Genomic DNA, 17,333 nt, shown 5'->3' with positions numbered 1-17,333 from the left:
TGAAAAAGATTTTATCTTTCAAAAAATGTTTTATTCTAGCTCAGTAACATTTAAAATGTTTAAGGGTTGAATAAAATGCATTGCTAAAATATACAAAATTGATAGCTTTAACTAGCAAATATCATAAATTTGCACCACATCACATGATTTACAGTGATTATTATCATTATTTGTATCAAGTAACTTTGAAAAAAAAGGAAAGTTTTTGAATAAAGATATTGAAATGCTGAGCTTGATGGGGCCAATGTAAGTGTGAACAATGAAATACTGATACAATTTTTAAAGAGAAACTCATCATGGGGTCCAATAAAACATGATTTTTAAAAAGAAATGAAAAGGGGAAATGTCAAAATACCAATGGTGGTGAATAGAGTCATGCACATTGACTTTTTTGAGAATCGAACATTTAACAAGTAAAATTCAGTTTAATTTTAAAAGTTCTTTTGTATTATATACTAACAGTCAGCTCCATCAAATAATGCACCAAAAGTCTTATTTGCGACAGTAGTTATGGAGACACCATTTCTTGAAAATGACCCATGTCTGTGAGAATGAAAGAGTATCTTCTCATGTCACATTGCCCTACCAGCTCCCTAATAGCTAATGCATTTGTAGATTAGTTCATATAATTCTCATTAGAATTGAGTGTCCCTGTGGAATAAGGAGAATTGTGAATTGTTTCTGTGCAGTTGTGTGTTTGTTAAAAATATCTGTGTTCCAAGTTGTATTTTTTACCATTAAGTTCATTATTCCTAAGAGAATTATTAAGAGAACATTTGAGCTACTTAGAGCTCTCATTCAGGTTGCACTCTGAAATGAATGAGGGTTTTAAACATATTGAAATGATGTCTTTGATGATGACCTGCATACATTACCATTATTTTGCATATTTCAGCATGCTGTCTTTAGAAAATTTCACATGAAAGATTCCATCCATTTTAGCCCACGTAAAATAAAAGCACCTGTGTTAGTGTGTGATTTTGCTTTGTGTTCAATATCGAAAACACCTTGATAATATAGCCTGGTGAAAAATTCATGGCCGCCATTTGGAAATTTGGTCTTATTGATAATTGGCATAAGTTCCACCTAAAATAATGCTTGTTAGATTGCTTTGCAAATGAATCATGTAGTTAATGTCATGTATATTATTCTTTTTACTATTTTTAACGAACAGTTTTATATATTTTTCTGGATTCAAATCAGATTGTCTTATCACAATCTTTATGCATTTCTTTTTCAGTCTTCTTCTCGGAAATTAACTCCCAACCATGACAAATCAATCCTTGCCTTGCCTGTTGCCACTGTGCAAATGGTGATTTGTTGTATGACTTGTCTCCAAGAGGCAACATGCATAAATTTATTATAAACACAGATTTATGTTTATAAAAAGACTCTTTTTATGTTTATAAAGAGACCCATTATCCCTTTTGTAGATTTTCATGATCAGCATGCTGAATATTTTGTGTTTGTACAGGCGGAGAGCACAGGGGAAACCACACATCACCCCAGAGAGACCACCAACATGAAGACTCAAACTGTTGCCTCTTACTTCAGAGTAAGACTTTTGAAGACCTAATATTGATAAGAACCAATAAAATGGTCCCACTCGTGTCCACAATCTTGCTTCTTCTTTTTTCACTGTACTTTGCAGTATTCTCTAATGGACCTGTTATCAAAGATGGTGGCAGGCCAGCCTCACTTTGTCCGTTGCATAAAACCCAATAATGATCGTCAAGCCAACAAGTACGACAGGGAGAAGGTTCTGATCCAACTACGCTACACTGGAATTCTAGAGACGGCCAAGATCCGCAGACAGGGTTACTCTCACCGCATTCTCTTCAACAACTTCATTGAGAGGTCAGACAGATGATATGATCATATCAATTTTGCATAAACCCCTTTTCCACCTAAATGGTGTCTGTGTTGGTGCTGGAGCCAATACCCTGCCAAAGGACCTCATAACCAGGCTGTGTTCTTATAAATAAAGGTTCTTTAATTGGCATTGATGGTTCCATGAAGAACCTTTTACATCCATGGAACCTTTCTATTGCATAAACGTTTTTTTTAGATTATTAAAATGTTCTTTTTCACACTAAGAAAAAAAAGTTCTTTTAAGAACTGTTTACTGTTCCACAAAATGGTTCCTCTATGGCATCACTGTGAAAACCTCCTTTTGGAATCCTTATTTTTAAGAGTGTAAACAACCAGCCCACAAACAATCATGATTCACCCCCATCATCAACTTTGATCTTAGTTTTAAAAACTTATTTTAAAATCCAAAGTCATTTAATTAAGAATCCATTATGCCATCACAAACTGGCTTTGATTCAGCAATCAAAAGTTGATCAAATGTATGGCAAATAAACTTCAAAGACAAGGAAACCACCAGTTCCTGTACCAGCACTAGCACATTGCCGGTGAAAAAGAGATTTCCTCCTGGGTGTAGAATTTCTCAGTTGTTATGTTCAATATTTTACTAACCATTGGGATTTTTCAGGTACTCTATATTAGCATTTAGAGCCAATGAAGAGCCACCAATGAATCCAGAGACATGTGCGGTTATTTTGGAGAAGGCCAAACTAGAGAACTGGGTTCTGGGCAAAACAAAGGTTTGTTTAAGAAAAGCATTAATAACTTCTGCTGTTGATGTTCAACAAAGCTCACAAGTATGATAATTATTTGTTCAGGTCTTTCTTAAGTACTATCACGCGGAGCAGCTGAATCTGATGGTGAGGCAAACCACGGACCGGATTGTTCTAGTCCAGGCATGTGTACGGGGCTGGCTGGCATTCAGACGATATCGTTTGATGCTGGAAAAGAGAGAACAAAGTGCCGTGGTGTTACAATCAGGTGAGCTCATGTTGTTGACTGGATGTTAAAATGCAAAAAGTTCAATAATCTGTTGAACCAGCTCTAAAATCTTCTTTTTTCTAGCATACAGAGGACACAAAGTTCGGAAAACAGTGGCTGATGAGAAAAGCAAAGCAAAGTCTGAAGTTGTTTTAACCCAATTTCAAGCTTGTAAGACAAAAGAAATCATACAAGTATTGAAGAGACTATTAAAGTGCCCCTATTATGCTATTTTAAAGTCTCCTAATTTTGTTTTGGAGGTCTCCTAGAACAGGTTTACATGCATCAAAGGTGCATCATTTTTCAATGATTCTCAAACGACTCCATGGATAAATCAATCTCTCTAAATCCCTCTTTTCCGCGAGCTGCTCTGATTGGCTGGACTGCTCAGTCTGTTGTGATTGGTCTACCGCGTACAGCGCGTCGAAAACATAAACACCCATTGATTGGCCATTGTGTTCACACACTCAACATATACTGTATATCTGTGATAGGCCATGGTCTGTGAAACACCCATTACCATAACTGAACTTCAGCTCCATCCGGAGGCTTCCTACAGCTCAGCGATTGCACACCGTAAACTAAAGACAGTAACAAACGATTACTTGATTTTACCATATCAATCTGAGCGCAATCTTGAGTCCAAAGATGAAACATTGGAAGAAATATTTATTCAACCCGAAGCTCCATCGCAAGGACGACTCAAGCAGGACGTTTCTCAGTGATACGCTACTCAGTTTGAGGTACATTATGAGATGTTGCAACTGTAATTCCTCCCCATCAGCATTAACAAATGTATGTCCATTAACAAACCGATGAGTATATTTCTAATTTATTGCGGTGCACATGAGGGAACTGTATCAAACACGAGTTCTAGCGTTAATGACTGATGTCACATAAACGTTGGTAAAACAAATTTTGCTCCATCCTTTATCTTTACTCAAAGTCGTAAGAATGACAGATGATCTACATAGACACAGTTTTAGGTAATCGTGGCCCACAGATGATGGGCAGAAGTATTTCAATGAGACAGTAATATGTGAGTGAGCCAGTTAGCAGGAGACCTACACAATATAAAACACAAAACTAAGTATTTTGAACACCGGTAGAAAATGTATACATCAATAATTAGTCATACTTACAGGTTGTGATTCTGAGGAGCAAGTTAGTCCAAATAAATGGTACTGATCCATCTTTCTAGAATAAGTGAATCCCTCATTGAACTCCAAGATTATAGAAGCAGTCTTCAGTAAAATGAAGGGAACACAGCAAAAGTTTGTGATTACACTTCTGTGGTATCGTGGTAAAGATTCATTTTAACCACAGATTCTTCACAGCCTCATCCTTTGGAAGTGAAAATAAACCAAATTTACTTTCACAGTAGAGAGCACAGACAGCGTCTTGACGACATGATATCCACACGAACGAGCTTCAGCAAGATGTCCTGTCCACGCAGAATGTAGACGGACATTATGCTAATTTAATAAGTTGTGACGTATGAACTTCGCGAAAATAGATTCAAACTCCAAAGAACTTGTTTGGGCGGTTCAGAGTCGACTCTTTCTTTTGAGATAAACTAACTTTAATTATGATGCACTTTCAGCTTTACAACTTTGTAGACTGTTTACATTCACATACACATTACACACTGTATGAATCCATAATAGGGGCACTTTAAATGGGTTTAGAAGTCATACATAATGACTAAATCACACCTTCTTCGTGCAGTGTGCAGGGGATATCTGGCAAGGCAGAAATACAAGGAGTTGCTAGAGGAGAAGAACAAAGCTGCTGCAAAGATCCAGGCCCATTACAGGGGACACAAAGAGAGGAAGAGCTTTAAGAAGAAAAAGTAAGACCTATTCTTATTCCATCTGATTTTATTCTCTTGGAGATTTGCTTTAAGAATCTGCTAACAAACAAAATCCATAATATTCAGTCCATCAAAGGTCATTTTAAGTTCTCTATTATCCAGCTCTTTTTCTTACTGCTTCATTGTGCTTCCAAGCTATGTATTTATATTCTTGCTTTAACTGGGGACTCAAGCTATCTAACAAAAGGTATATGGTGGCCATTAAAATTAATTATTAAAATGACCTTACTAAATTAGCAAGATGAGGTTGATTACAGTAGCTATTCCAACTTGTGTTGGTATGAAATGAGAGAAGGGAAGTGATATGAGCGACACCAGTAACACCGGTATGTTGACATACCTTGGAGAGTCATTAACATCGCCAGTCCGGTCTGAGCCAGTTTGCATGTTCTCTCGTGTTGTTGTGGGTTTCCTCTGGCTGCTCCGGTTTCCCTCACAATCCATGAAGATATGCTGGATAAGTGAATTTGAGACACTAAATTGTCCATAGGTGTAAGTGTAAATGTGTATCTGTGTGTTAGCCTTGCAGTGGACTGGCCATCCTTCTAGAATGTTTCGCTGCCTATGGCCCAGGATGCTGGGATATACTAAAATCTTAGACACTTAGGGCCAGATTTGCAAACAGCTTGGCCAGCGCAAACCCTCTTTTGGCGTTAAAAAACTACTGTCAGAATTTGTTATAGACACACGCAGTGAAAAATATGCGCTGGAAAAGCGTGGATATGATTATGTTTGCGGCTGACCCTATTGCATATGCATTTGTTGGAGTTTCCCTTTCAGACGTAAAATTTATGGGAGGAGAGTATTTAAATGAATCATGCAAGGTGATTTACTAAGGTTTGCGCAAGTCAATTTACTGGTATTTGCGCCATTATTTAACGGCCAAGAAAAGCATGTCTTAAACCAGACACTAATTTGCTCTGCTCTTGGAAGATTGCATTGGTTATTATGGAAATGATCCGGCTGTGTCTGTGTTCTTTAATATAGATAGATCACGTGCAGAACTTTCCACTCCCATCTGTGCTTTTTTGGAATTGCGCTCTCACGCTAATTTGCCCTGATTAGTAAGTCTGGCCCTTAATGCTGCAATTGACCAGTTAGATACTCATAGAATCAAATATTTGACAATGCTGTGGTTGTATAAACTGATATATTTTACACAGAGAAGCCATGCAGAAGGAAAAGACTGAGAAAACAGAGGAAGGGACGGATGTCCCATCAGAAGCAGATGGTCCAGATTCAGAGGAGCCGCCACAGGAAGGAGGTGAAATGGAAATGGATGATGCTGATGAGAAGGCTGCTGTGGTCCTCCAGAGCAACTACAGAGGTTACAAAGAAAGGAAGAATTACAAGGAGCGTCGGGAACGGAATAAGACCTTGACTGGGGATGAGCTGAATGTTTCCTCATCCAGCACTGAAAAAGATACTTCTGGAGAAGATTTGGATGCTATACAAACGGAAGTGCCAGAGAATATAGAGGAAGAAAAGGAGACTGAGGAAGAGGCTGCAGATGGAGGAGATGAGGACACTGAACAGGAAGCCAGGGCAGCCACTGTTCTACAGAGCAACTTCAGAGGTCATAAAGAACGTAAAAAACTCCAGGAGGAGGGGAAGATGCCGGTTAGAGGGAAGAGGGAGACACAGGGTCCTTTAGTTGAGGATGAGCTTCCTATTCCAGATCCACCACCTCCGGAAGAACTGATGGAATTCACAGAGGAAATGGAACAGGAAGATGAAACTCCAGCTGAACCCTCAGGAGACGATGAAGAGGCCAAAGCCGCTGTGGTCCTTCAGAGCAACTTCCGTGGCCACAAAGAACGTAAAAGACTCCAGGATGAAGGCAAAATACCAAGGAAAAAAACTAAAGAGGATCTGTCTAATCCAGAAGCTTCAGAACCAGACATTCTGATTGAGGAATTTCCTCCTCCTCCAGTAGAACTTGACCAGGATCAAGACCAAGACCTAGATTCCAGTCCATCAGGGGCAGATGAAGAACATGCCGCAACTGTTTTACAAAGCAATTTCAGAGGCCACAAGGAGAGAAAGAGATTGAGAGCTGAGAGAGGAGGAGCCACAGGAAGCGAGCAAGAAATGTCAGAAGAGGTGGAGGAGCAGGAGAATGAGGAAGGTCTGGATATCACAGATGTTCAGCTAGAAAAGAAGGAGGAGGACACTCAGGATGAGGAAGGCCAATACGATGAGCAGCAGGCAGCCATTAAAATCCAGAGCAATTTTAGAGGTTACAAAGACAGAAAGAACCTGAAAGCTACATCACAAAAACAGGAGGAGGAAGTGGAGTCGCTCTTCAAAGAGGTGTTGATAATTTTTTATTTTAGTTTGATTTTTATTCTCTTCTCATTTACCCACCCTGATGTCAATCCAAACTATTGTATGTATTTCAGAAATTTGACAAGTCTTTTACACAAAATTAATTTGATGACTGTCATATTTCTTTGTAACCTGCTCAGGTAACCAAGGCTTCTGAAGATTACCTTTCCCTGCAGAAGAAATTAAATGAAATCATCCTTGCCCATCAGCTCAACCCCAGCAAAAATGGGATGTTTGTGAAAGGACAAGCCATGAATGGCTACATGGGCTGCTATCAGCCGCCAGGTAAACATCTGTCTTAAATCATGACTCTCAGTACTTTTAGCTGTTCTCTCCCCAACCCCCTCCCCCAAACTAATTGGTAGACCAAAGTTTGGAAGCAAAATTTGAAAGAAAAAATGCCCTTGCACTTGACGCACAACGTAATGACGTCAATTAAGGCCTCTCGCGGTTCAAACAAACAGGCAACCTTGCCCATCAAGTTCAAGTGTTACTCTTTTGGCGTGAATCGATGCGTATGGCCGTCTGCTGGAAGCTAGTTATTTTAGTCGATAAAGTTTTAAAAATGGATATTTTTCTTACACAAATGCATCGCTTCACTTCGGAAGACCATTATTAACCCCCGGAGACGCGTGGAGCACTTTTATCATGAATAGATGCGCTTTGATGGACTTCCAAAGTCAAACAGCCATTCACTCTCATTATCAAGCTTGGAAGAGCCAGGACATTTTTTAATATAACTCCGATTATATTAGTCTGAAAGAAGAATGGCAAATACACCTATGATGGCTTCAGGGTGAGTAAATCATGGGCTAATTTTAATTTTTGGGTGAACTATCCCCTTAAGCTAAAAATGTAATCCGTTATCCTTTAATTGCAATTGCATACGTGTCCTAAAACATGACTAAACTGCTAGTAATTCACAAGCTTATAAGCAACTAGTTAATAGTGAGAATTGGTCACCAAACTAAAGTGTTACCATCTTTTACTTAGGTACTCTTTTTAAAATGATGTTAACGTGTACTTCTTTTTCACAAGGGCTTTGGTTATTTGCACAGAAAACTAACGTTTTTTTTTTCAAAGATGGAAACATATAGCTAATGTTTTCAGTATTCCTAGTGCACTATCCAAAACTGCTTCTGTCAGAGATTAAAATAGCTGTAGGAAAGCTCTACCTTAATTATATTTGCTTGCTATCGATTTTATCAGTATGACTGATGAAACAGTGACTGTCTGATCATATCAAAAACAGGCAAATTGGTCTCAACAAGATGTGTCATCAGAAAATTCCCCTGCCTGCACAGATTTACTCTTCATTTGATTTCTGTTGCGATATATGTAATTGCTTTTGGAAGGATAATTCTTGCAGATTCTATTATTCTTGATATGTCTAAATGAATCTGGATTATTATGTCAACAGTGATTATGGTTTGTTTATGACGAATGTGGTTTTCTTCTCTCACACAGTCTCAATTTCTGTGAAAGCTGAAGTTCTACGAAAATCTAGATTTAATTTGCTTTGTAACCAGAATCTTTCTGTGTGGAAATTATTGTGCAATTATTATTGTTTCCACATAGAAGTGCCCTTTGAATGCCAGTCACAATGCCAGTACATGAAAGGTTTTTAAATGCTAATCGAATTGCCCTGGCAATTATAGCAAGCATTAATATAAGAGCTGCAAATTGGCTTTATACCTCTGAGCAATCAAGAATTGCTGATGACCTTTCAAGAGACACATTCAATAAATATGACAAACTCTCGAGCCTGTTCCCACTGGTCCAGCTGGACGTTGATTAATTTTCTTTCATACCTGACTTTTGTACATGATAAACAGTGCTTGAGTTAGCAGATATTCAAATACATCAAAGGTCATTTTTGTATCTTTTGTTGTTGATCTCTAAGATCATATTTCATAAAAAAAGTATTCTCTATCATACCTGACTTTTGTACATGATAAACAGTGCTTGAGTTACCAGATATTTAAATACATCAAAGGTCATTTTTGTATTTTTTGTTCTTGATCTCTAAGATCACATTTCATAAAAACAGTATTCTCTTTGAAAGACATTTCAGTGTGTAACACTCTATAACTCCGTTTCAAAACCTAGCCAGCCTACATTCAGCATTTTTAGGCATCATAGGTGCCTAAAACAGTAAGCATGCCAAATTATTCTTCATACTTATCACTTTTTGTTGAAAATTGCATGTATCCTTCATGACGAAGGTACATGCGGAACTCTTTGCAACAGAACAAGGTAAAAAAAATATTCAAAATTCAACAGAAATGAGAGAAATTATGGTAGTACTTTACAATAAGGTTCTATTTGTTAACATATACATTAGTTATTAAATAACAATGAAAAATTACTCTTCAGCATTTATTAATCTTAGTTAATGTAATCAAGATTTACTAATACATTTTTAAGATTAAAAGTTATCATGAGATAATGCACTGAATTAACATTAACAAGAATATTTTTATTTACTAGCATTAACAATGCTTAATAAATGCTGTAAAATATATTGCTTATTGTTATTTACATTTAGTTAAAAAAATGGTAGCAAAATCATAAATGTATTTCCTTCAGTAATGAAACATATTAATACAAAAAGTCTGCTAATTGTGATGGTCCCTTTGACACATTCTGTTGACTATAAGTACAGTTGCACCTACATGTCAACTAACTCTCATTAGAGTGTTAGTATAGTATTAGTAGACAGGTAGGGTTAGAATAAGTTGACATGTAGTTGCAAAGTTACTTTAGTCAGTAGAATGTCTGTTGGTGGACCATCACAATAAAGTGTTAGCAGATTTTAAGCAGACAGTCTACTAATACTTTAATGAGAGTTAGTTGACATCTAGTTGTAAAGTTCCTTATTGTCAACAGAATGTTCAAAAGGGACCATCAAAATAAGGTGTTACCAAAAGTCTAAGTCTACTATTTTTATGCTCATTAAAGTGTTGCACAGTTAGCTTAGCAACATGCTAACATCAAACTCTATTGCAATCGATTGTGAAATAATTAGCCTATTTTGAGTGTTTCAAGTCGGTCACCTATGAGGTTCCATTTCAGTTATGATGCTGCCTTTGGAACAGAGTTTCTCTGTCTGTCAGTCTGTAGGAACATGTTGTGACTGGTAGGGCATTTCTGATTGATTGTTAGTGGATAATTACAATAGCGAGACCCAGGGGCTAAACCGTGCCACACGGTTTGTTCGATAAGAACAAAGGGGTCAAAGGTCAGCTGGATGTTGTGTGCTGATCCTATTCTTCAGTTTGTCTCAGTGGGACTCCCACCAGGGAATTATTTGTTGTATTTTCTTTGTTCAACGTGCACACAGGGGACCATAATAAAATATCCAGACAAGGTTCAAAAGGCTTCAAGGTCAAATATCACTAGGCACTCTTTAATCGTTGATTGGTTTTTCCTGTTCCATTTTCACCTTTTATTTTTCTGATGTGATTTGAACCAACAGCCGACACAAAGCAGTCCCGAACGCCTCGACGCACACAACAACCCAAGACCCTGAACACACCAGAGGACTCCACGTACTACACACTCATTCATGTGAGTCTACATCACACAATGGCACTCACTTTATCTGAGGATTATCTGGGCTTCTGCTTTAATGATCTTTCTCATGCTGGGTCTTTTCCAGAGGTCTGTCCAGGACGATAAAAGGAGGCCGAGAAAACAAAGGTAAATCAATAAGCAGAAGTGAATAGGCCTACTGAACAAGAATGTGCCCTCTCTCTAGATGCTGCTGCTTATACTGCATTTTTAATAGTATATGGAACGGTGTATGATGTGGAATGAAACAATTCACTACATTGTTGTCACATGACCTCAATGCATTAAATATTTATTGCTATTTACTGTCTCAGAAATACACTACCATTCAAGTTTGGGGTCAGAAAGACTTCTTACAGTCTTTGAAAGAACCTTTGCTCACCAAAGATCAAAAATACAATAAAAACTGTAACATTAATTACAATTTTAAATAACTGCATTCTATTCTAAGCTGAATTTTCGACATCATCACTTCAGTGTCACATGATCCTTCAGAAATCATTCTAAAATGATGATTTACTGCTCAAGAAACGTTTGTAATTGTTATAGAAAGTTTTTTTAAAGCATTTATTTGAAACCGAAATGTCTTAATAATAAATAAATAAATAAATAATGACCCCAAAGTTTTGACCAGTAATGCAAGTTTGTTAATTTTTCATTTATCATTTTGCATTTTGCATTTTAATTTAATTAAATCCAATAACATTTAACTAATTTAGAGGCAAGATAGACATGTTACAAAGGTCAAAATGACAAACACAATGCATGATGAAATAAGGTATTCTGTGCAATGCACAAATTAGAAATGTTGTGGGGCATTATGGGTAAGAAAATTTGCATACTGGCACAAAAACTTCCGAAATAGTACACGCATTACTATAGTATACTGTTCCAAACGTAGCAAAGCAAAGTAATCCATAAGAAAACTGAATATAAAGCTCAATCCTAACACACATGATTGATATCAGTTCACCTAAAATCTAATTTAGGTGAATAATTGTGTTGTTGCCAGGCCACTTCTGAATAGGTTCATATCTTAATTGCTCTTAAAAATTCTCAGTATATAACCACTAATACTTCATGCAGTGATATGTGTTCTCATGCCACACATACAGTAATAAAGCATGTAGGAAACATACTTATAATTCAAAAGCTGAATTATAGACAATGTTCAGATTGATCTAATTATATTAACAGGCAACTGTAATGCGGATGCTAATAGCTGGCATATTACGGCTAGTTCCTGTAGCGTTTCCCTGTCAGGACTGAGGCCAGCGTGACATATCTGCAGTGTCACAGCATGTGTGAAATATTGTGTGTGTGAACATGAATCTGGACCTCCTCGAGCGCCGCTGACGGGAGATTTCACAGGCCAGTCGAGTGACGAACAGCTCTGACAGACAGACACTTTATAACGCCACTTACAGACACACAACATCAAGGACGAGTAGTTTTAGCAAATGAGCAATAGCAATTAATGTCGATATGGGCAGCTGACGGTATTCATGAAATCAACTTCCATAATACATATTCCTGGTCTTGCTGTGAACAATACATGAGCATTGTGATCTATCAGTAATAGTGTAGGATATGTTTTCCTCACTGTATATCCTGTTTCACTTGTAAATACTGGACGTCACACGAGGAGTTCAAACGGTTTGCGTGTTTCATGTTGACTTGAAGAGTGAGAAGGTCAGTAGGATGGACAAATCTCAGGCTCTGTCTGATAACTGGCCCATGTTGTGTCAGAGAGAAATAGAGGAAGTGGAAAGAGAGAAAACAGAGAGAGATAGGGGAACATTAAGGGATCTTGGCGGGATAAGAGTGTAGGCTTAGGACACACAGGGAATGAGGGAGTCCTGCGGGACAAATGTGCACAACTGGAGAGACAGAGCAGAAAGATGTAGCAGAACACTCGCTTTTTACTGCCATATGAATTCATCTAACCGTGGACAGGGCACATTTCACTGTGAAATTCAAAGAAGACAAAAATAAATTATATTAATCATGAAGAAAATGAAGCATAATTTTATGACCATTATAATTAGATTTTTGGCATTTTGACATTTGACAGTAATTTCATGATGTTTTCCTCACAACCTTTTCTTACACAAATGCCATCATTTAATAATAATAATAATAATTTAGCATAAAGGCAGAGCAACAAATATTAAATACAATTAATAATTATGTATCATATGATAAAGTTTTAAATTATTATTATTTGTATACTATTTTAAGGCCTTTTTAAAGCATTATATATTTTTCTGTGTATGTTATATTAATACTTTTTACATTACATTTTCCACATAAATTCTGCTTACGTAGATGTAATGATTCATTTAAAAACATAAATAAATTCAGCATTAAGGCAGAACAATAAATCTTAAATACTTTATTATTTAAAGTATCATAATGCATTCAATTTTGATATTTAATATATTCTCAAACACCATTGTTTATGTCAATAATATAAAAGTGTTTTAATAAATACATTTATTTATTAATATATTTCATACATTAATACTTTGTCTGCATTTTGGCATTTTTTTTAATGTTTCCCGCACAAATTCGCCTTCATGAATTTTTGTCAAATTTAAATTCAGCATAAAGGTAGAAAGCATAAACTGTATTACAAAGAAAAAATGCTTAAATACTTTATTATTTTAGGTATCATATCATAATCTATTAAATTATTATAAATATAATTTTTATGGCAATAAAAATATACAAACTGTATATTTAAAAATTTTATATTAATACTTTATTATTATAAGTATCATATTATAAAAGATTACATTCTTTACAATAAGGTTTCATTTGTTAACATTAGAACTAACAATAAAAATATTTCTAAAGCATCTATTAATCTCAGTTAATGTTAATCTCAACATTTACTAATACGTGATTAAAATCAAAAGTTGTATTTGTTAACATTAGTTCATAAACCTGAACTAACAATGAACAGTCGTATTTGTATTAATTAATGTTCACAAAGATGAATAAGTACTGTAACGAATGTGTTCTCATTGTTAGTTAATATAATGCATTTACGATGCATTAACCTTAACTAATGAAACCTTATTGTAAAGTGTTACCAATACATGTTAAAATAATACTAAATAATTTTTTGATGTATATATTTAGTTGTTGGTTGGATATCAGAGCGTCAGTAGGCCAGTGGTGCTGCTGACTGGTGCTGACCGTAGGCTTTTGGCTTCATTGGTTTCATAGATGACTGTTTTCATTCCATAAGCCTTGAGACAATGGGAAAGTCTACTGAAAGAACATTCCCATTTGAGTCTGCTGAGGAGCCATGAATCAGAGTCTGTCCTGAAGGCCATCGCTTACATACTGCAGAACAGCCATGAAATGCACCCAATACAGCATAATGGCCAACTATTAATATCAGCCTGCTATGACAAAATAGACGTTATTTATGATCGGGAACAACAAACTTTGGCTAACGGCAAGCAGGGTTTTCTGAAGCAAAGAATTATAAATACAGCATTGTAAACAGTAATAGTTCTGTTATGATCACTCAAACGCATGTCATTTTAATATGCTTTAAGACAAACCGTCTGTAAATTCATCAGTCAACACCATTGCTGAGTGTTTTCTCCTTAAAACTGCAGTGAAAGGCCAAAGACGGTCTCAAAAACACGGTTTGAAATCGCTGGTGTTTCTGACGTCATAAACTACCTTTTAACCAATCACGTCAACATGCCGGCGGGCTTTAGCATATCATTAACTCTGTAGCAGGGGAGTCTCAAGAAGACAGGTTATCCTGGTATATTTTTCTGTTGATATGAAAGCAGGCACATTTAGCAATATAGTGGGTGAATTATGTATATGATGTATATTATGATGTAATGATGAACTATATGCCTTTCAAAGCATTTGTAAGGATGCTGATTTTTAGAAGGCAGACTGAGATGGTGAACGGGAACATGGTTTGTGTAACATTCACAACACATTATTAGCTGTTTGATAACATAGTCAAGCAAAAGGCTAATCATATTAATGTCCGTTATGTGTCCGATGCTGTAAAGACAGAGCCATACCATTGTGCAACGTTTACTACAGTAAGCTGGCCGAGTGAAGAGTTTCATTCAAGCTATTTTAAGTCATGAAGAATTTTTTTCCACAGGAAAAAACATTTAAATATGTCATATTGGTGATGAAAGATGAGTTTTAAGGAATACAATTATTGACTACAGGGGGGCTTTAAAATAATCATTTTTTCTTAGTGTGAAGAACATTTTAATAATCTAAAGAAGCATTTTCCATTATAAAGAACCTTTTGTATATTGTAAAGGTTCAATGGATCTTCACTGCCAATAAAGAACCTTTATTTTTAAGAGTGTAAGTACAAATTCATCTGTTTTCTCTGCACCCACCAGCCCCAAAAAGCTGGACAATGATGACCAGTACTACCAGGGTTTGAGCAGCAGTAAATCCACAAGCCTGCCCAGTGACCGACGGCGCTCCAGCAAACGCAGGGCTTCCGCTGAGAGAAGACGCTCTTCTGAGACGCCACTGTCCGATGTCCCGAAATCTGATATCCCTAAAGATCCAAAGGAGAAGAGGTGAAAGAACTCTTGCATCATTCAGTCTGTTTAACAAATGCACTCCTCAGGACGTTGACCTCACACTGCTATACACTGAGCTGCTGACTTGATGAATGTGTTGGAGCAGAAGATGCAGATATCCACGCTTTCTTTCCCTTTCTGTGTGAAGTCATGCTTTATCTCTCTGTCCACAGGCACTCGTTCTCTAAAATGCCCTCTACAGAGAGTCAAAGTGAGGACAACCCCTATGACTATAGAAAGATACTGAGGAAGACCTCCCAGAGAAGAAGGCTTATAACACAGCCATAACCCTCAACAACAGGACTAATGTTAACTGTCAGTGACCAATGTGGTCAGCAGAGAATGCTGTTTGTCCTTAAAGGATTCTGGCATCGTTTACTCACCGCCTTGTCATTCCGAACCCAGATGATTTTCTCTCTCGCATGGAACACGAAAGGAGACATTTTGAATAATGTTACAGCCGCTCTTTTCCATATAATACAATAATCAAGAACTGAAGCTTTCAAATCTCCAATAAGCCAGAAAGTGATGTTTAATTAATCAAAGAATCATTCTTTTGAGTCAGAGCTGAATCTATTGAAACGATTTGTTCAGAAATCAGACTGATCCGGTTGCAGAGGTTAACAGATTACCTCTTTGGGTGACGGGTTTCTTTAAGTAAATCAGTTCACTTGGTTGGTTTCTCAAAGAAACGGAAGTTGTGATAGTCTTTTCTTCCCTATTGTGACGTATATCCAAGTGAAACGGCTTCTCAGACTAGAAACAATGTAGGACGGGACTTGATTTTGTCTTTTGGGAGTTGATTGGATGGTTGTGGTTTGCTATTGGTGGATCTGGTGTGAGTGACAGGTTGTCCCGCCCTCACGCCAGTAAACACATGATCAAAGAAGAGATGGGGAAGTTATTTTGATTATGAGGGTGCATGAATTTATTTATTTTTTACTTTTTTTTCTTTACATATTTTTTAAAAAGATAAATGTGCATGGATTCTGCAATATAGCTTTAGTTTAAATAGTTACGAAAATAGTGACCAATTAATGTTTTTTTGCTGCACAGAATGTAACAATAATAAGCTAATCAGAGGCTTAATGAATTGAAGTAATGTTTTCATGGATGGAGCCAAACTCCAGTGCTCTTAGTGCTGCCCTTGCTTGATTTTTAACTCAGGTTTAGCCGTTGATGTTTGTTGATGCATTCTGTTCAAGTCTCTTTGGGAATAGAGATTCGTCTTCAAAGACATTCATAAAATGACCTTTATATTTCCACCAATTAGGGGTTATATTTGAATTACAGTCTCTAATGGATCCTGGATGATTTAGTGAGTCAGACATCAGCAGGATGTAAAAATATAGATTATATTTATACTTTTCCAGATGCATGTACAGTATGCACTTGTATCTTGTTCACATAATGCAAACACATGGATATATGTATTCTTGAAATGTCACTTATTTGTAAATATGATTTTATAAATATTTAATTATTCTGTAATTAGTCAAATGAAATGATAAAATGCATACAATAGTGTACATAATGGTTGATGATAAACCCTGAGCGGACTACAGTTATAGAGAAATGTAATTATTGTACGAGTTTCATTTTCTTATGCCATTTTCAGCTTCATTTTTTTTAGTCTTAGTTCATGTGAAATACATTGTATTAAATAGTTTTGGATTTCATGTTTAGTAACAACAGTGGAAAGCAGATGCCTAATAAATTCCAATTTTATTTAATAATTGATCTAATAATTATTTTTTTTTTATTATTATTATATTCATTGACATTGACCATGACCATTGCTTATTGGACTGACATTGAAAAAAAATTCCCCGATGTAACTCTATTGACCTGCTTTTCTATGTGATTAAACAATGTCTACACACCAACATTAACCTGATTAAGCTGTTATTTTCTACATCTTATGATTGTAGTTTATTTCTGCATTATTAAGGGTTTCGTTTTATTATATACATGCAGAAAAATAGCATGTGTACCATTGCGCACGATCACTGCACACAACTGACATTGATAATAAATAAAATCAGAGTAATGTTTTGACTAATTCTAGGCTATCCCGATCATGTTTGAAACTGGGTCTCCAATTTTCACATAAGAAA

General features: G+C 36.4%; 1 protein-coding gene across 2 annotated transcripts in view; it reads left to right on the top strand.

The window, feature by feature from the left end:
* myo3a (myosin IIIA) overlaps positions 1-15,504 on the top strand; it is a gene marked incomplete at both ends in the record, with an annotated part of 77,906 nt that extends 62,402 nt beyond the window's left edge. For both annotated transcript variants that reach the window (XM_081352176.1, XM_081352175.1), the window contains 13 exons: positions 1,241-1,312; positions 1,475-1,555; positions 1,652-1,857; positions 2,498-2,609; positions 2,688-2,850; positions 2,935-3,021; positions 4,579-4,702; positions 5,887-7,036; positions 7,192-7,336; positions 10,530-10,621; positions 10,713-10,753; positions 15,028-15,213; positions 15,390-15,504. In XM_081352176.1, coding sequence (XP_081208302.1) covers positions 1,241-1,312; positions 1,475-1,555; positions 1,652-1,857; positions 2,498-2,609; positions 2,688-2,850; positions 2,935-3,021; positions 4,579-4,702; positions 5,887-7,036; positions 7,192-7,336; positions 10,530-10,621; positions 10,713-10,753; positions 15,028-15,213; positions 15,390-15,504 — 2,574 coding nt within the window. The remainder of the gene's footprint in view (positions 1-1,240; positions 1,313-1,474; positions 1,556-1,651; positions 1,858-2,497; positions 2,610-2,687; positions 2,851-2,934; positions 3,022-4,578; positions 4,703-5,886; positions 7,037-7,191; positions 7,337-10,529; positions 10,622-10,712; positions 10,754-15,027; positions 15,214-15,389) is intronic.
* Positions 15,505-17,333: the final 1,829 nt, after the last annotated feature.

This window comes from Scardinius erythrophthalmus (assembly GCF_964197995.2).
Source record: "Scardinius erythrophthalmus genome assembly, chromosome: 22".
NCBI lineage: Eukaryota > Metazoa > Chordata > Actinopteri > Cypriniformes > Leuciscidae > Scardinius > Scardinius erythrophthalmus.
This window is presented reverse-complemented; position numbering and strand designations above follow the sequence as displayed.